Source organism: Bubalus kerabau, unplaced genomic scaffold (genome assembly GCF_029407905.1).
Source record: "Bubalus kerabau isolate K-KA32 ecotype Philippines breed swamp buffalo unplaced genomic scaffold, PCC_UOA_SB_1v2 scaffold_40, whole genome shotgun sequence".
Classification (NCBI taxonomy): domain Eukaryota; kingdom Metazoa; phylum Chordata; class Mammalia; order Artiodactyla; family Bovidae; genus Bubalus; species Bubalus kerabau.
This window is the reverse complement of record NW_026577894.1, coordinates 2,473,405-2,492,680: the sequence shown is the minus strand read 5'-3', so window position 1 is coordinate 2,492,680 and position 19,276 is coordinate 2,473,405. Positions and strand designations below refer to the sequence as shown.

Here is a 19,276-nt window from a genome sequence, read left to right as displayed (position 1 = left end):
GTGTGAGTCACTCAGTCATGTCCAGTTATTCGTGACCCATGGACTGTAGCCCACCAGGTCCTCTGTCCACAGAATTTTCCAGGCAAGAATATTGGAGTGTGTAGCCATTCCTTTCTCAAGGGGCTCTTCCTGACCCAGGGGTCAAACCCTGGTCTCCCGCATTGCAGGCAGATTCTTTACCATATGAACCACCAGAGAACCCTGACCCGGGTGTACACGGATGTAAAAATCCTCAAAAGAATATTAGCAAACCAAATTGAAGACACATTAAAAAGAATCATACACTATGATCAAATGGAATTTATTCTGTGCCTGCAAGCTTGATTTAGTATTTGCACATCAATCACTGTGATACACAATATGAGCAAAATTAAGAATGAAATCATGTGATCTTCTCAATAATTGCAGAAAAAGCTTTCAACAAAGTGTAACATCAATTTTGGTACAATCTCTCAATACAGTGGTTAAACATGGAACATCCTAAAGGGTATATAAGACAAGCCCACAGCTAACATCCAAGTCAGTGGTAAAGAGGTGAAAGATTTTCCTAAAAGATCAGGAATAGTACAAGGATGCCCACTCTCACCAATCTTGTTCAACATAGTAGTGGAAGTGTCCTACCCAGAATAACTAGGCAAGAAAAGGAAATAAAAGCATCCCCATTGGAACAAATGAAGTTACACTGCCACTATTCGATTATGACGGAATTTATATGAAACCATAAAAACTCCACCAAGTAACAAGTATTAAAACTAATAAACTCAGCAATGTAGCAGGATATGAGCCATCAGAGAGAGAACAGAACAGTACCATATACAAATGCATCAAAAAAAAAAAAAAAACATGAAATAAATTTTACCGACGAGCAGAAACACCTGTACAGTCACAGGCTCCAAGACATAGAGTCTGGATTCAAATCCCACCTTACACTGACCTGCAGAGTGACCCAGGGCAAATCACACAATGATCTGAGGCTCAACATATTCAACTGTAAAATGGACACAAACCCAGTATCTCCTCCCAGGGCTGTGAAACTCCAAGGAAATGCTTATTTAGGCCCGGGCATTGGAGTGTCTCCGGGAGCCTCTCCTTGTATGAAACTCCTCTAGAACTGGGCTCTTCTGATCCTGTGGGTGAGGGTCAAGTGTAGAGCCTGGGAGCCAAATGGGACTGGACAATGACGAGGACAAAAAAATATACTAGTTCTGTGTCAGGGAGGGAAGTCACCTCCTTTCCAGATCTCAGAGTGGGGCCTGCACCGAAGGCCCGGGGGATGTACAATCAGATGTGAACCCCGAACCACCCCCCCACCCCCAGCAGGGATGGAGCCTTCCTGGCAAGAACCTTCTGTCTGGTCCGGGCTTCAGTGTGATGTGGTGCTGCTCCCTGAGTTCTCCAGGTCTCCACCAGGCAAAGAGCTCTTGGGACTTGGAGGTCTATTAAACCACAGGTGCCTGAGAGTCAGAATGACACAAGGGCTAACAACATTGAAAATTAGCTATATTTAAAAAAATGACAGAAGTACAGACAGGGCAGGGTATGAGAAGCAGAAGGATTGACTACCTCGCAAGCCTTTAGCAGAAATATCTCCACACCAGCTCAGCAGAGCCCACAGGAGGAAAATATAATGGAAAAGCAGGCTATGGGTATATCTCTACACTGCTGGACCCAGGGACCCAAGTCCCAATCCACCAATATTATTTTGCATATCCAGACAGCAAGAGGGAGAAACACAGACCTTGCCTTAGGAAGTCTCAGCCAGACTTAATATTGGGGTTGCTGAGCATGGTTACATGGTCACTAGGGTCACTCAGTCCCTCCTCTGTGCTCACATCCTCTGTCCTCACAGAAACATACATGGTTCACTACAGAGAACCCTCTGAGGGTACTTGTGTATACTAGAAACAGGCAATGGTGAAGTGTGAAGAGAAGACACAGAAACGGAAACATGCTTCTGGGGTGCTGTACAAATTTCCAAAGATCTGAAGTTCTTGATACTTGGCATTTTTAAAAGAAGCTTCTTAATGTGTAAACGCAGAAAGGATATTTCCAGGAGAAAGGACAAAGGAATCGTCCCATTGGGACAATTTGGTGTCCATGTGGGAAAGTTAGTTGGATCCCTACCTCAAAAGACAGCACCAAATCAATTAGACACATAGTAAAAACCAACAATTGAAGGAAAAACTTGACAAAATTTCGAACCATTTTTGATGAGGGAATATCTTTTCTTTAAATTGAGGTATTGTTGATTTACAATTTGTTTAAGGTTTACAGCAAAGTGATTCAGTGATTCAGCCTCTCAGGTACTTCCTTGGACAAAATTCATTCCCTTTGGGAGGCCCCTAGGCCATGCCCTCTACTCAGAACAGCTAAGAATCCTGAATAGGCAAAGCAGCATGTCGTGGTACTCAGTGAGGGTTTTTAGACTGAATAAACTATTCTAACACGATACAAGGAACAAGCCCAGAGTTTAAGAGAGGATCTCCAAACCTACCTTCCAAAAGGAGGTCTTGCTCCCTTGAATGTCAGTGCGTGAAACAGCGCTTGGGAAGGGAAAAGGTGTGTCATGAATATTTGGTCTGCAGAGGAGACAAAGTGGTGTGTAGAGATGATGTGCAGGCATGTCCCAGGACACTGAACACACGGACAGAGTGACCGGACTCTCAGCCCTGCTCTGGGGGCATTGCACTCTCTCCATCCCTGACAGAGCGTGAGCAGCTCACACGTGTCTTGGCGAGTATGGTCACATGACCTGGACCTGGCCAATCAGTGTGCTCCATCCCTGGGCACCATGATTGGCACTGACCAATCGGGACCCAGGACCAGGCCTCAAGCTGGATTCAAAGGAAGAGGAGGGCTGGCTCTGCCGGAAGGGGTGGGGGCCTGTGAGGTCAGGCTGCAGCAGTGGGAGGGGGTGTGAGTTCACCTGGGGCGGTTGGTGACCTTCTTGCGCCGGTTAGGGCAGAGCCGCTGACCTGAGAAGGAGGGCGCTGCTGAGCCCAGGGGTTGAGAGCGCCGGTTCCTGCTGTGGTCCCTGGGCTCCACCTGAGACCGGAGGGAAGCCGCCTGCCCGTGAGTCCTCTCCTGCTTGACTGTCAGCTTGTTTGGACTACGCTGGGTTTTCTGTCCAGCTGGCTACGTGAAGACCCTGGAAATGCACCTGTGTGGGTTTTGGCTGGCTTCAGGGAAGAAATGCCAGATGACACTGGGAGACTCCAGTTTAATCTGGATTCAGGTCATATCTCTTGAAAGTGAAGTGAAAGTCCCTCAGTCGTGCCCACCTCTTGGCGACCCTGTGGGCTATACAGTCCATGGAATTCTGCAGGCCAGAATACTGGAGTGGGTAGCCTTACCCTTCTCCAGGGGATCTTCCCAGTCCAGGGATTGAACCCAGGTTTCCCGCATTGCAGGCAGATTCTTTACTAGCTGAGCCACAAGAGAAGCCCGAGAATACTGCAGTGGGTAGTCTGTCCCTTGTGTAGAGGATCAGCATTCCCGACCCAGGAATCAAACCGGGGTCTCATGCATGGCAGGAGAATCCTTTACCAGCTGAGCTATCAGGGAAGCCCAGTATCTCTTAAGGCCAGCTATTCATTGTAGTATCAACCATATTAGTCTTCATGGGATTAAGGTAGCAACCTGCTAAGGTAGCAATCGATGTCCTTTTTCTAGAGGACAAAACTGGGGCTCAGAGAAGGGGGTAACACAGCTAGAGCAAGGAAGTGTGTACCTAGACAAAAACCCCCCGATCCTGCTGTTAGAACTCAGGGAAGCCATACGGTGTGGCTTGTCCATGTGACGGGGGCTAAGACACCCAGCCCACACCGGATACTGTGGGGACCTGACTTGGTAACTGCCTTCTCGCAGCTCTGAGACTCAAAAAAGCGATTTTCACTGGAGAGAGGAAGGATACGTCCCTCCATCCAACCCACCACGTCCTCCAGGTACTCCCACACCCTGCCCCCTTTCTCTTTCTTTGTGAGGGAATAAGTGTCACGCTCATGTGACCACATTGGCTGTCCACTGTTCACGAGCTACCACCTGGAGCTGCTACCAGAGAGGCCAAGAGCCTTTGCCCCCGAGTACCCCTCTTTCCTTTGCACCGTGGGGGCCCTTCTCGACACCTGCACACCAGAGGCCGTTTCTGAAGCATGCAGGGACCCTCCTTCAGTTTGCAACAGATTGCATCCATCACTGTCCTTTCAATGCTTCCCTTGACACTCAACTCCTGAGCTCCTTTGTCTGCATTGCGACCCACCTGGCTGCCACGGGAGGGACAGAGCTGACCATGAATCCAAAGCTCAGATCTGACAGGCAGAAATCTGTGTATAAAGGGCCTGATTAATCATGCCGTAGAGGCTGTAGTGGGCTCCAAGGATCCGTAAGTAGGACTTGGGCCAAAGTGATTCCACAGCTGTTTTAATGCCTGGGGAGGGTCTGGCTATAGTGGGGGTGGGGTGAGTCTCCTGAGGTTCTGAAGGCCCACTGTGTGCAGATTCATGGCACATAGAGAAGAGAAGGCGGAGTCCTTCCCTGGAGGTGGTCCAAGCTCATGGATGAGCCAGACAGGCAGGCAGGGCACGAAAGCACCTGAGCTGCCATTATGAGTGAATGGTGTGGGGGCAGAGGAAGAGAACCAGGTCTGCTCGCTTATTGGCGCCCAGGGCAGGTTGTCCCCAGACTAAACACTTACTATGGTGATGACCGTCACTGCTGTCTGCAAAGGGTTTACATTGGTGTGTGTCTTCATCGAGTGGTCAGGCCTTCTCTAAGCTACACTGGCCATGGGCATTGCCTCTCCTTGGAACTTGACATGATTCGTCTCTTCCTTATGGAACATTCATTTCTAAGAGGGTTTTTGGGCCACAAGGATGTTGGGTTTTTCTCTAGCTTTGTCTCATGAGGAACGCTTTTCCACTTGTTGATGTGGTTTGTTTTCCCAGCTCTCTTTCTTGCTTTATTTTGTCAATTTGTTTCTGCCAGAGGAAGAGCTCAGAATTTGCCTCTGGCTGATATGTGACACTTACAACAGCGACACCCACCTGGGTATTATGACCACATTTGCCGAAAGGGCTTTGTTTTGCAGAAGACATCTTGAAAGTACCTACACTGTCCTTTCAGATTCCCAAAGGCTATTTGAAATGAAAGAAAAACAAGAATTCTCAAGTTTAGTCTTACAATATGTGGGGAGTCAGAAAAATCCCCTGGAGAAGGGAAACACCACCCACTCCAGTATTCTGGCCTAGAGAATTCCATGGAGTGCCTACTCCGTGGGGTCACAAAGAATCAGACAAAATCTGATGACTAATCAACAACACCGAAGCTTCACCATTTGTCAGAGATAACAACAGTATTTACACGACCGTGTGCATGTTCAGTGGCTCATACGTGTCAAACTCTTTGCAGCCCTGTAGCCCCTAAGATCCTCTCTCTGTGGAATTTTTCAGGCAAGAATACTGAAATGGGTTGCCATTTCCTCCTCCAGGGGATCTTCCCAACCCAGGAATTGAACCCAGGTCTCCTGCATCTCCTACATTGGCTGTCGGGTTCTTTTCTGCTGAACCACCTGGGAAACAAGTCATTACATCACTGGGTTATCCTAAAGTACTTAACTTGGAGTCTGGCACTGGGGAAGTTCTCACTGGTGATGTGAATATTCAGTCATATATCATTATTGCTCATATGATAATGAAATGGCCATGCTCATAAAGGAGAAAGAAGAGCCTTTCCAAGTCCAATTAAATCCTTTGCCACACATATGTTTTTAAAAACTTCTTGACTTTGAAATGAACATCAAACATAAAGACATTGGTTGTGGCCTCCAGAAAAGATTGAGCTGTACCAATAAGTGACGAGGATTCTTCTCCCAGTTCCAAAATGCATGCGTTGTTTCCCGGGCACCACCGAGCACTTCTCCGGTGGGCTCAGAGAGGCTGAGTCACTCACCAGAGACAACACAGCAGCAGACCAGGACTCCGACCCAGGTCGCTGAAACCACGGCTCCCTCCTGTGCCCATCTGACCTGCCCCTTGAGGGCAGCAGGAGGATCTGGGCTCCCCTGGCCTGAGCCCCTGGGCCTGCCTCCCCTCGTCCGCGCTGGGATGTGTCCATTCCCAAATCATGCACTGTGTCCCCCAGCCCTGGGCCGTCATGTCAGGCTCCAGGCTCCCTGCAGGTGAGCCCCACGCCCACCAGCACACCTCCGAGCCCTGCCCATCTGGTCTCTGTGCCCGAGTGTCCTGATCCTAACTGTTTTCTTGAGGCAGCCCCAGGACTGGGCCCTGCTTCCTCGAAGCTCCCTTCACCAAGCCCAGTGAGGCTCTGCCCTGTGGCTTCATGACAAGTATGTTGGGCTGAGTGGTAGCTCCGAAAGCCATCCATCCTTCTGCAGCCTCCAGAGGTGGCCTTATTCCGATGAAAGGTCTCGGCAGATGGAAGTAAGTTCCTGACCCCTGCACCAGATCACCCGGGATGCATGTGGACCCTAAATCCAACGACAGGTGTCCTTGGAAGAAAAGAGGGGGTGATCTGAGGCACTGAGCCACCCAGGGGAGAAGGTTTGTGCAGATGGACGCAGAGGTCGGGGTGATGTGGCCAGAAGCCCAGGGAGGCCTGGCGTCCCCCAAGGACTGGACCAGGCCAGAGGGACCCTCCGCTGGAGCCTCTGGAGGGAGCTCAGCCCTGCCCACACCTTGATCACAGGTTTCTGACTCCAGAACTGGGGGGGGGGGGGGGGAATGAATTTGTGTTAAAGCTGTCCAGTCTGTGGCCAGTGGCTGCAGCCACCCCTGGACACCGAGAGTGAACTTGCTGGCTCCAAGGTGAGAACAGTGGCAGGACCCACCCCCTACCCCCCAACCCCAACACACAATCTTGTCATGAGGTTAAATGAGTTCATACACACAGATGGCTGAATCAGGGACTGACACTTGGATCTCAGCCCGCTTCACTTCCTCCTCCTCGTCACCATCACCGTCATTGTGAGGGGCCCTCATCCACTCATTCAGTGGACATACAAGGGCCTGATGTGGGCAGCGAGGCCAGCGAGCTGGGAGGCTCCGCACAGGACTCACCCTGTCTGCTGGGGCCGCATGGACGAGGCTTGTGCAGTGACACGGAGGCCCCGGGAGAGGCTGGATCCTCCGGTCGTGGGAGGCATGAGCGCCTCAGCATCAGAGGTGGAGGGTTGAGCTGGGTTCATCCTGGGGGGGTGCAGCCCTTCACTCAAAGTGAGGGAAGAACCCCATGTGGCACCCAGTGTCCGGTAGCCTCCCCTTGCCATGGCAGGCTGCGGGCAGAGCCATGGATGACCAGGAGTCTGCATCTCACTAGGAGCCGAGGCTGGCGCTGAGGGAATCCTCAGTGAGGATTTTTTTTAAAAAAAACCATCCTAAGTGACTTCAGCTCCATTGCTTTTTTGCCAAAAACCTACAATGATCCCAAGAGCTTTGTACACTCCAAGGGTGGTGACTGGACGTGGAGCCCAGCACAGACCCAAGTCAGTCCTGCCCTGAGTCCCACGGGCCGGCCACACCCTCCCCCTTCCTTGGCCTGGCTTTCTTCTGCCAGGACCCCCAGAATGGTGGAAAGGCAAGTGTGGCCTCAAGCTGAGGGGCCCAGCCTGGGCTCCAAGCCCCTGGGGGTCCCCTTGGGACGTCTGGTGGACCTAGTTCCCCCTGCCGTGGGGCAGCTCTCTCTCGGGGACTGTCGTGTTTCTTTGCTTTCTGTTGTGATGGGGCACCCCAGTTATCTCGGGGCGATGGGAAGTCTGTTGGTGTTACATGCTCCTGCCTTAGATGGGGAAACGTTATTGCTGCATTGACACTGCTCACTCGATACTGGGAATCGGTTAAACACAAATGGCAAGGGGAACAGAGCAAAACAGAGAAAGAAAAATAGAGAGTTGCTGGGTTGCTTCAGGTCTCACCTGTGATTAAGAGTGTGTACAGCCTGCACGTGAACCTGGGTTCCCACGCCTGCCAACTACCAGGTGCCAGGCCCTGATTTTAGACCCCCAGCTTCACTAAGGAGTCATTGACAGATGCAGTTTATGTGTATTTAAAGTCTACATTGTGATGACTTGATGCCCACAGATGTCATGGAATGATTGCCTTACATACGCATCACCTCACACGGTTAACTCTGTGTGTGTGTGTGTCTTTATGTTGTTCTTATAATCCGTGAACACAATATAGATAGCTCTCCATTTTTTAAGATCTTCTTTAATTTATCTTAGAAGTTTATAGTTTGCTGTATGTCTTACACATGTTTAATTAGATATCTTGATATTTTCAGTGCCATTATAAATTCCTAATAGATACAGAATTTACTTTTCTATATTCACTTGGTAAATCCATATATTTCAAATCATTCTAATTGTATTTATTTATGTATACACAATTATGTCTGCAAATAAGTTCTTTTTTCCCCTTTGCAACTGTGATAACCCTTTCCTTTTTCTTGCCTTATTGTATGGACTAGGATCTCCAGTCCTGAGTACATTGGTGAACAGAAGTAGTGAGAATAAGTATCCTTGTCTCTTTCACATTATCAGAGGAAAAGCTTTCAGTATTTCACCATCACACATGATATTAGCTTTTCTGTAGACAGTTTAATCAAAATATGTAAATTCTTCTCTGTTAGTTTACTAAGAGTTTTTTCTTAGTCGTGCACTAAAATTATTACATTAAATTTTCTTGTTTATTTTCTGCAGATTTTGAAACAGGTAATTTTTCTTGTATGTGATTATTTTTCTTTTATGTGATTTAACTTTTAAAAAATTTTGTGATTCTAAAACGACCCCAACCTGATCTCCATGTATTCTCCTTCAGTTGGACTTTATTTCTTAGTGTTTTATTTAGGATTATTTCATCTATACTCAGAGTCTGTAATTTTACTTTCTTGTACTTCTTCCTGGTTGGATTTAGTATCAAGGTTATGCTAGTCTTATAAAACAAGGTTGGAGAGTGTTCCTTGTTTACTGCAAGAATTCCTGTGAGATGACTGTTTTCTTCCCTAGAATTTTGGAAGAATTGATTGGCAAAACCAGTTGGTTTTATTGTGGGGAGGCTTTTAATTTCAGATGTAATTTTTTTCATGCAAATAAAATTTTCTGATTTTGTATGTCTTCTTGGGTCTATTTCAGTAAAGCATTTCCCTCCTGCTAGGAAGTTATTGAGGCGAGCAGACTCTCCAGTTAGTAAGTGAACTGTGGTTCATAATATTTTTCTTATCTGCAAGATGTGTTGTCTCCCCTTTTAAAAACCCCTGATGCTGGTGATTTGAGCTTTGTCTCTTTCTCTTAATAAGTCTCTCTAGGGGTTTATCAGTTCTTTCAAAGAGCAAACTTTTGGCTTTGTTTTTAAAAAACTTCATATTTGCTTTCTGTTTCCTTGTTTTCTGCTCCCTTTTTTCCCCATCTATGTTGTGTTTCGTTTGCTATGTTTTTTCCCTGGTTTCTTGGGAGAGAGGCTTAATTGATTTTTAGCCTTCCTTCTTTTCCAGTGTATGTGTTTAAGGCTTTAAGTTACCCTCTAGACACAGTCGCTGTGTCCCACAGGTTTGAATAAGCCAGATTTTCATTATCTTTTATGGAAAAGTATTTTCTAATTTTCATTGTGTTTTTCAAAATCATTATCCATGAAATTCTTCAAGCAGTATGTCATTTAACTTCGCAATGTTTGGGGAGCTTTTTCCAGTGATCCTTTTTTGATTTCTAGCTTAATTCCATGAAGAGCCCCATCATAGGCTTTTGGGGTTACTGTTATAAATCCCGTAGACTAGCTGATAAACAACAGAAAGTTGTTTCTTGGAGTCCTGAGGCTGGGGAGTCCCAAGATCACCAGCAGGTGCCACATCTGGTGAGGCCTGTTTCCTGGTTCCTAGACTGCCTCCTGCTTCTCCCTGTCCTCGCAGCACAGGAGCCCATTCCCTCCTGGCCTGACCCTTCCCAGAGTGCCTGCCTCCTCAGATCATCACCACGTGCTGGGTGAAGTTTGAGGGCCCATAAACCGTCAGCCCATTGCAATCCCTAAATATACTCTGCATTATTTCAGTCCTTTGAAATAATTCAAGCTTTCCTAATGGCTCAATACATATTCTTTCTGTTATATGTTCCTTGGGCTCTTGAATATGTATCAGTGGGAATGCAATGTTCCATGTGTATCAGTCAGATCAGGCTTGTCACTCATGTAATTCAGATTCTGGTAGCCACGTTGAATAAAAGCAGAAGTAGGTGAAATTACCTGTAATATATTTTATTTTAACACACCCCAAATATTATCATTTCCATGTGTCATCAACATGATAAAACCTAATGAAATAGTTCAGGTTCTTTTTTTCACGCTAAGTCTTTAAAATCCAGTGTGTGTTTCATGCCTGCAGCGTATCTGATTGTAGAGCAGTCACATTTCAGGTACTTCATGGCTGCAGGTGACTACATACCAGGGGGCCCAGTTCCACGAGAGATGTGTCTTTAACGTCTCCCACTGGGATTATGAACTCGGCTGTTACTCCTTTTCTATTTCTGTTGGTTTTTATGTATTGATATTTTGAAGTTATGTTATTAGGTACATTCAAATTTAGAATCCTCATCTTCTTGCTAGACTGAACTTGTATCAGTATGAGATGCTTCTTTTTATCGCTAGAAATGCTTCTTTTTTAGAGACTATTTGACAGTGATATTGCCACATCGGTTTTCTGTCCTTGTTGGCCTGGGTATCTTTTACGTTCACCTGTCTAAAAGATATTCCATCTTAACATGTAGCTCTGTGAATAGTGTGTAGTTTTCATTGGAATCAGTTTGACACTTTATCTTTTAATGAGAGTATTTGCTCTGTTTATAATGTTGATATTCAGTGTGTAGACACCATGTTGCTGTGTGTTTTCTGTTTGTCCCACCTAGTCTGTGTTCTTTGCTCTTGCCTTCTTTTAGAAGTTTGAAATGTTTCTCTAGTTCTGTGCTCCTCTGTCAGATTGTTGGGTGCACATTCAGAGACACAGCGTGTGTTTTACATTGAAGTCTAACTTAGTACTTTTACTGCCTCCCTGACACGACTGTTTCCTCCTTGTCACTGTTACACTTTGAACTGTTAGATATATATTTGGCGTTAACATCATTGTTTTGTAAAGTTAGTATTTACCCTCACAGTTACCTCATTGTTGGTCTCTACTTGTTTTTTATATTTCCATCAGAGACTACTTTTTTTTTTTCCCAAAGCACTGCCTTAATATTTTTTTAGTGCATGTGTGTGGGTGATGAGTTGTCTCATTTCCATTTGCCCTAAAAGTCTTTATTTTGCTTTCATTTTCAAAGAGTGTTTTTCTTGGGTATAGAATTCCAGGTTGGTGGTTATTTGTTTTTCAGCATTTTACAGATGCCAGTCCATTATTTTCTGACTTCCTTTTTCTTGGAAAGTCAGCTCTCAGTGTTGCTGTGCCATTAAAAGCCACACCATTTTTCCTCTGAGCGCTTGAACATGTTCTTCTAGCCTTAGGCACCCACAGAGCTGCTGAAACCAATGGGTGATTTTCATTTTTGAGTCAGTGGTCTGAGTCTTGAACCAAATCTTGCCACTGTCCCTGTCAGCCAGTTCAGTCGCTCAGTATCTGCCCCGTTGCGACCCCATGGACTGCAGCACACCAGGCTTCTCTGTCCATCACCAACTCCGGAGTTTGCTCAGGCTCATGACCATCAAGTCGGTGATGCCATCCAACCATCTCATCCTCTGTTGTCCCCTTCTCCTCCTGCCCTCAGCCTTCCCCAGCATCAGGTTCTTTTCCAATGAGTCAGTTCTTCGCATCAGGTGGCCAAAGTATTGGAGCTTCGGCATCAGTCTTTGCAGTGAATATTCAGGTCTGATTTGCTTTAGGAGTGACTTGTTGGCTCTCCTGGCAGTCCAAGGGGCTCTCAAGAGTCTTCTCCAACTCCCCAGTTCAGAAGCATCGATTCTTCAGCATTCAGCCTTCTTCATGGGGCAACTCTTACGTCCATACATGACTACTGGAAAAACCATAGCTTTGACTCAGTGAACCTTTGTCGGCAAAGTAATGTCTCTGCTTTTTAATATGCTGTCTAGGTTTGTCATAGGTTTCCTTCCAAGAAGCAAGCATCTCTTAATTTCACCATCTGCAGTAATTTTGGAGCCCAAGAAAATAAAGTCTGTCACTGTTTCCATTGTTTCTCCATTTATTTGCCATGAAGTGATGGGGCCGGATGCCATGATTTTCATTTTTTGAATGTTGAGTTTTATGCCAGCTTTTTCACTCTCCTCTTTCACTTTCATTAAGAGGCTCTTTAGTTTCAACCCCTGGAGGCATTTCTTATTCCCCTTTCTGTCTTTTCTCCACCATGAGAGTCCCCATTTATACTTTTTAACAATGTAGTTTAACAAGGGGCTCCTTCAATATATTCTATCCTTTTTTTCTCTCTCTCTCATATATATTTTTACCTGACCAATCCTTCAGTTCACTGATCCTCTCTTCAGCTACGTCCAATTTGATGTTAAGCCCAGAGACTGAGTTCTTAAATTCAGTCACTGTTATTGTAAAGTTCTAGAGTTGGTTTTGATTCTCAGAAATTTTTCCTTTTGTCAAGTATATTTTTGAACAGGTGACATTTGCATCTGATACCTCTAGCACACCTCTGATATGCTGATATACATCTGATACCTCTGGATCTGGTTCAGCTCTTTTTCTCTTGGTCCTGTTTGTTGTTACACCCTTTTTTGCTTCTTTGGTTGCATGTTGGACATTATGTTTGGAAAACCCTAGAGGTTCTGAGTGATGCTGCCTTCTCCAGAGTTTCCTCTGACACACACGTCCAGTGGGAACAGAGCTGTCTGTTCACTTAGGGCCTGAGGGACTTGAGGCTGGGGAGGGGGCGGTGTCCTTGTAAGCTCAGTCTCAGCAGCCTTCACCCACCTTCCACTACCACCCCAGGGAGGAGCTTTCCAGCGTCTCGGTCTGGAAGCCTGGGCTGCCCCATAGGGTGCCCCCCTTCTCGGCAGGTCCTGAAGTGGGGGGCTGCCCCCATCCGCGAGGCTGTGTAACAGAAGGGCCCGCCTGTGGGCACTTTTTCAGTGTTGCAACCCCAAGGCAAAGACCAAGACCAGGAAGAACTTGGCCTCGGCCCATGTCCTGGAAGCAGAGTGGCCTGAGGTGAGAGCAGCCGGGGGCTGGGCCCGTCAGATTGGGCCTCACCCAGCGAAGCGTTGGGGTTGTGTTTCATTTTGTTAGCATGGTTGTGGGCCCTGCCGGCCAGGGCGCTTTGGCCTTAGTGGGCAGGATCGACCCCAGCAGGATTACCTTGTAAGAGGTTGTGCAGGTGCCACGTGGAGGATGGGCGGGGGGCCCCACAAGAAGGGAAACACTGGCTGGAGGAGTCACTGGGGCACGTGGACTAAGCTATAAAGTCAGTCCTTGAAGCAGAAAGGCTAAGCCCCTTAACGTCTCCCTTCTTCCAAAAAAAGGATACACTGGCTGGAGGAGTCTCTGGGCATGAGGATCGAGCTAGAGAGTCAGTCCTTGAAGCAGAAAGCCTAAGCCTGTTAATGTCTCCCATCTTACAAAGCACAGACCAGTGTGTCTAGTATTTTAATGATGGGTACCTACTGCTTACATGTATGACATACACCCTCATAGCTACACATGTCTACTACATGCCTCTTACAAGTGCTGGGCACTGTTCTGGGTGCTGGACACTCAGTATGTAGTAGGGGATACGTAGCCCAGGATTTTTTTATTTCTGCAAAGAAAAATAGAATGAAAGATTCCATGTGGTTCAGTTTGAGAAAGTTCACCATGTGGAGGGCCCCATGTGCACGCAAATTGTGGTAAAATACATATAACATAAATTTAACATTTTAACCACTTGATTGAATGACTGGGTGGCTTCAGTGGAGTCAGGCTAACAGATGGCCCTGAGGTGCCATCCGCCTTTCTCCCAGAGGAACATTCCAAAGCTTGGTGGCCCTGTAGACCTTCCCTTTATTCTTCACTCTCCCCAGTGGCTCTAGGTCATTGGTCTGTGTGTCATTTAAGAATCTCTTTATCCACTTTGTTGTTAGGTTTATGTTTTGGAAAGCTTCTCAGACGTCCCTGGGTCTTGAGAAGGCAGGCTTGGATTCCAGGTTCTCCCTTGCCACGTGCCTGCCAGGTCGAGGTGGAGGCTGAAGGCTGGTCTGAGTTGTGGTGGTCTGTGTGGTCGTGGGGTCAGTGGACCGCCTCTTCTGTGGAGGGGCAAGGAGATCCTTTGTGTGGAGCCTGGAGAGACTTGACAGGGTCAGTCTTCACAGTCTCGCTCTCATTTTTAATTTATGTTTGCATTTAGTTTCTCATTTAACTGTTTTCTAGGAGTTTCCAACTGCTACTGAAGAACTAAAAATATGCAGGGAGCAGCTTCTTGAAAGATTAAGAAGAAATCACTGAGCTTAGAGTGGAAAGAAGCAATACCAGGGTCAGTAAGGGGATTCTCAAGTGTTGACATTTGCCCCACGGGGGGTCACCACTGGCCTCCGTTTTGGTGTCTTTAAACTCTGTCTGATTTTCAAGCCATTTTTCACACCTTCCCACTGAGCAGACCAGGGTGGATCAGTTCGGGATTCTCATACCTTGCTTCAAATTTATGATGAGAGCTAATGTAATTTTAGAACATTTGAGGGGGAGTTCTCTTAACTTACATTTTTGTCCATGCTACACTTTGTGTGGGATCTTAGTTCCCTGATCAGGGATTAAACCCAATGACCCCTGCAGAAGTGTGGAGTCTTAACTACTGGGCCCCTGGGAAAGTCCACTCTAACTTTAGCTTGAACTGGCGGGATTCCGATGTACCTTAGCATGCTTTCCGCTATAGGGTGAGTCTGAGAGGAGTTATTGGCCCTGAATCAAGCATGAGGTTGATGGTGCTCCTTTGGCCCTGCCCTGCAGCTGCTGCTGGAGCACCTGGAATGCCTGGTTTCCTGGTATGTGCCATCCCTCCAGATGACGGTGGGCAAGCAGCAGGCGCAGCTGCTGCTGGAGCTCCTGGAGTGCCTGGTTTCCTGGTATGTGCCGTCCCTCCAGATGACGGTGGGCATGCAGCAGGCGCAAGCAGCAGCAAGCTAGCCAGCATTACCAGCGACGTGGAGGTGCTCAGGGCACCGAAATTGCTGTTTGAGCACCACAAGACCCTGGACGAGAAGGTACCAGCCACCCAACCGTCCTGGATTTGTACACTTGCTGTCTTGTTAGGTGGATGATGCATGTATTTATGTAACTACTTGACTTTTGAGCTTCTTGAATTCTTGTATATATATTTTTTTCTGTAAGAAGTCAGAGTTTTATATAGTTAAAAAGCATAGCCTGTGTACATGCTCAGTCATGTCCAAATCTTTGTGACGCTGTGGACTGTAGCCCACCACGCTCCTCTCTTCATGGGGCTTCCCAGGCGTGAATACTGGAGTGGGTGTCCATCTTCCACTCCAGGCAATCTTCCCGACCCAGAGATCGAACCTGCCCTCTTGTATTGGCAAGCGGATTCTTTACCACTGAGCCACCTGGGAAACCCCCAGTTAAAACGTATTCGTTGGCATGAATGTCTCAAGATTTATTATATTCTGTATATCAACTTGCAGTTAAAAACTGGGTAATAGAATTAATTTAGGATAACATTTTGTTCTCTCAAATTTAGAATTTAAAGCTGTTAACAAGCAGATTCTCTTGACGTTAAGATCAATGAGAGACATTAAAGGTATTCTGTGACAGTATCTATGTATTAGGGTGAGTATACACTAAGAAGTGTACTAACGCATATACACACATCAACACAAGGTGACTTGGCCCCTTTTATTTGAGTTGAGAGCGTGATTACAAGTAGCACTCGAAAGGTGTAGTTTGTTAGAAGAAGAATTAGGTGCCACACATAAAGAGGTAAGTTTGATCAGTCATTGTGTAATTTCCGTGAAGGGTTTGTCATTTGAATCCTTTGATTTTAAAAAAGAATGAAAGCTGTAGTGGTGGGCATCAGATGTTTTTTATCGTTCTGATTGAGAACCTGCCCACCTGGGTTATTTTAATGACTAGTAAACTAGACTTGTGGCTCAGAGCTGCAGGATCTCTTAAGTACCCCCTTTGTCCAGCAGAAGACAAATTCTGACTCTAATCACCTGGTGGTATTCGGGATGGATAGCATCACCATGTATTTTCTTTATATGTTGCATTTTCAGTTTAGACTTGAATATTTCCAGGTGTTTTGCTGTCTTTACTTATTTCTTGACTCTAATTCAACTTTTTGGTTTTAGCAGATGATTCTTAAAGAGGAGAATAACCAGGAAAAGATACTAACGCACAGGGTGCTAGATGTAAATCATGAGCAAGAAAACATGCCAAGCGCCAATGGAAAGGCAAGTCCTTGGTCTCACCCTCTGTCTGGTTCTTGTCTTACCATCCAGTCTGTGTGGGGCTGTCGGGACCTCTCACCAACATACCATGTAGGTCTGAGTGGCTGTGAGGGTCTTGTGAGCTCCCAGAGCGCAGAAGGCAGTTTTGACCTCACCGATTGCCCGGAAGTGCTGTGGTCCCTCCCTCTCAAAACAAGGCTGTCTAAGGCTTCCTTTCCCCCTTAGAGACCCTCTAAGCCACGAGGAGGACCTGGCTAAGGTGATCAACCTCCAGGAAGTCATAGACAAGCAGGAGCAGAGCCAGATGGAGGAGCGCCTGGCAGCCCTCTTTGCCCATGTGACAGAGCTGAAGGAGGACCTGGACACGGCCAGGAAGGACCTCCTCAAGTCCGAGGACGTGAACAGGAAACTGCAGCAGGATGTTCACGAAGTAAGTGACGGCAGCTGTGTCTGTTGTCCTGAGGTGGACTGTGGGTCCCTTGTTCCCCGGTGATCTCAGCCTTGGCATGGCTGCGAGAGCAAGAGCAGAGCTCTGGCGAGACCGCAACTGGCTGCCTCCCCGCCTCTGCGTTGAGATCTCTGGGGTAGAAGAGGCCTGGTCCAGGCAGTCCGTTGGCAGTGAACCAACATTAGGGCAGCCCTAGCGCTGTGCTGCACCCTGGGTGTGGACTCCTCATTTCTACAAGTTCTAGGGTGCCCAGTGTGTTCCTTTTCTAAAAATTCATTCATCCATTCATTCATTTCTTGGCGTATAGTTGCTTTACACTGCTGTGTCAATTTCTGCTGTACAGCAAAGTGAATCAGTCATCTATCTATCTATCTATCTACGTATCTCCCTCTCTTTTAGATTTCCTGCCCATTTACTTCACCACAGAGCACTGAGTAGATTTCCCTGTGCTATGCACTAGGTCCTTACTCGTTGACTTTATGTGTAGTATCGGTGCTGTATATATGTCAACCTGAGTCTCCCGGTTCATCCTCCCCCACCCCCACCCCCACCCCTCTGCAACTCCCTGTCAAATGTGTTCCTGATGATGCTGAAATTTCCTTCTGATTCACTCAGGCGAGTCTGGTGACGTCTGTGGAGCCCGTTCTCTCGGAGAGATGGGAGCATGCTGTGTGGGCTCTGCTGAGGCAGCTTGCCTGGCCATCTTCTCGAGTTTTCTGAGGTTCCGCTCCTTGAAGGGATGTGTGACAGTGATACCGGCGGCCAGACAAGTCAAGTGGCATTTGCTCACCCTCAGATCCTCAGGCCCGAGCTGTGTGACCATGTGGAATCATGATGTTTCTGGCGGTCGTGTCTGCGGGTGTCATGATTTATGAGAAACTACCTAACGGTCACTGTGAAAACAGAAGAGTGCTGGGGGTTCAGACCTCTTCCTGTGAGCCTCGCCTCTCCTCTGTGCACAGACAGACAGCGCCCACCCTGCCCACCCCTCCCCCGTGAGACCATCTCAGAGAGAACCCCTCCAACATGTGGTACAGCAAGTGTCCTTGTTTAGTAGCTTGGTGTGAGTAATTCTGTGTGAGAACTCAAAACAGAAATATTTGCACAGGTTTGTATAAGCTATTCACACTACTCTTTGGCAACAGGAGATTAGGTGGCAGAGTTTAATACATACAGAATTCTGGGAAAAGCGTTTTTAAGACCTTTCACTTTTAATGTTAGGACTTTGCCCACATTGGTTACTTAATGACCAGGGAGGGACCTGAAATGGATTTTGAACTGGCACACAGGAGTTGTACCAGCAGCAAGTTCTGGTCCTGGTTTGAGCGTTTCATACATATGGTGTAACTCTGCTTTAGAAGAACTAGGCTTGAGAAATCTGCGCCCAGTTGTGTTACACTTTGATCTGCTTGCCTCATTCACAAGCCAGGTGATTCCTCCCACCGTAGTCAAGGACAAGTCATGTCTCAGTCTCCATTCACGTAAAAAAGACTACAGGTTATTAACCTTCTGCGACTCTTAAGAAATAGCACTGTCACAGTCTGTCAGGCCCCTCAAATGAATATGCTCAAATATCAACTTGTCGCCCCCCCCCCCCCCCCAGCTCCAAACCTCTGCCTGTGCTTTTGAGTGTTGTCAATCCTGTGACTACCAGTCCGTGGTACCATGTTTGACCCTAAGGAACAATGTTTGTCTCTTCTCTCTCGCTGGCCACGAAGCTACAGGCTCCTTGAGGTGCGACCATGAGCAACACCCAGTCATACTGTCCACACACCAGACAGGCCCTTGTCACACTCGACAGCGCTGAGGGGAGCTGCTTGGGGGAGCGGCCTACCCATGGTGGAAGGGAGCCCCTCGTAGCCTCGTCTGGTCCAGTTCGGCTCTCAGGGTTTCCAGGCTGGTCCTATGAAACAGCAAATGACACAGCCTGCACTGCTTGCTTTCTGGATGTAAAATGACTTGCACCAAAATGTGCAGAACAGGTTACAGGAGTAGTTATCAACTCCGAATATTTTCATTGTGAGAAAATATTCTCTAAGTGTCCCATAGCAAATAGAAGCACTCAGAACAATAGTAAACCCTATAAACCATAATGAATAAGAAGTTCCATCTCAGGTGTAGAAAAGCTTCTGGAGGAAACACGGCAAGCCATTAACAATGATGAAGTCTGTAGAGAGAAGCTGGACTTGGGGCGGGGGTTCGGGTAGGGGGGCAGGACTCACTCTATTGCCCTCACTCCTCTCATTGCTTTAAACTGTATCCATGGAGCTCACCTGCATTCCTGGGCATTCCTCACATTCATTCCTCTACACCCCCCTTCTTCACGGGGTAAAACAAGTCCAACGGGCCAAGTTTCTGAGTCACTTGACTCAACCTGGCAGCTCTGTGCTGTCGGCCACGGCAGTCACTCGCCTCGTGCAGCCCCTGAGCACGTGAGACAGGCTGGTGCAAA

The 19,276-nt window shown here is 47.2% G+C and overlaps 1 protein-coding gene and 1 long non-coding RNA gene across 2 annotated transcripts; one reads left to right on the top strand and one right to left on the bottom strand.

Moving 5' to 3' along the window:
• Window positions 1-293: 293 nt before the first annotated feature.
• Window positions 294-2,753, bottom strand: LOC129640764 (uncharacterized). The gene is made up of 2 exons (XR_008708970.1): window positions 2,495-2,753; window positions 294-1,454 (listed from the first exon to the last, which is right to left on the bottom strand). It is a non-coding gene; the product is annotated as an uncharacterized LOC129640764 (long non-coding RNA).
• Window positions 2,754-16,504: 13,751 nt separating this feature from the next.
• On the top strand, window positions 16,505-17,703 carry LOC129640771 (liprin-alpha-1-like). Its single transcript, XM_055565822.1, has 2 exons — window positions 16,505-16,806; window positions 17,440-17,703. Exons 1-2 carry the CDS (start codon window positions 16,681-16,683, stop codon window positions 17,542-17,544), a joined length of 231 nt encoding a protein of 76 aa, XP_055421797.1. The 5' UTR covers window positions 16,505-16,680; the 3' UTR covers window positions 17,545-17,703.
• Window positions 17,704-19,276: the final 1,573 nt, after the last annotated feature.

Excerpts from the sequence above, each read along its gene's own strand:
- LOC129640771 (XM_055565822.1), top strand. The coding sequence starts at position 16,681 with ATGGAGGAGCGCCTGGCAGCCCTCTTTGCCCATGTGACAGAGCTGAAG. Across the intron at positions 16,807-17,439 it reads TGCAGCAGGATGTTCACGAA|GCGAGTCTGGTGACGTCTGT; the intron begins GTAAGTGACGGC and ends TGATTCACTCAG.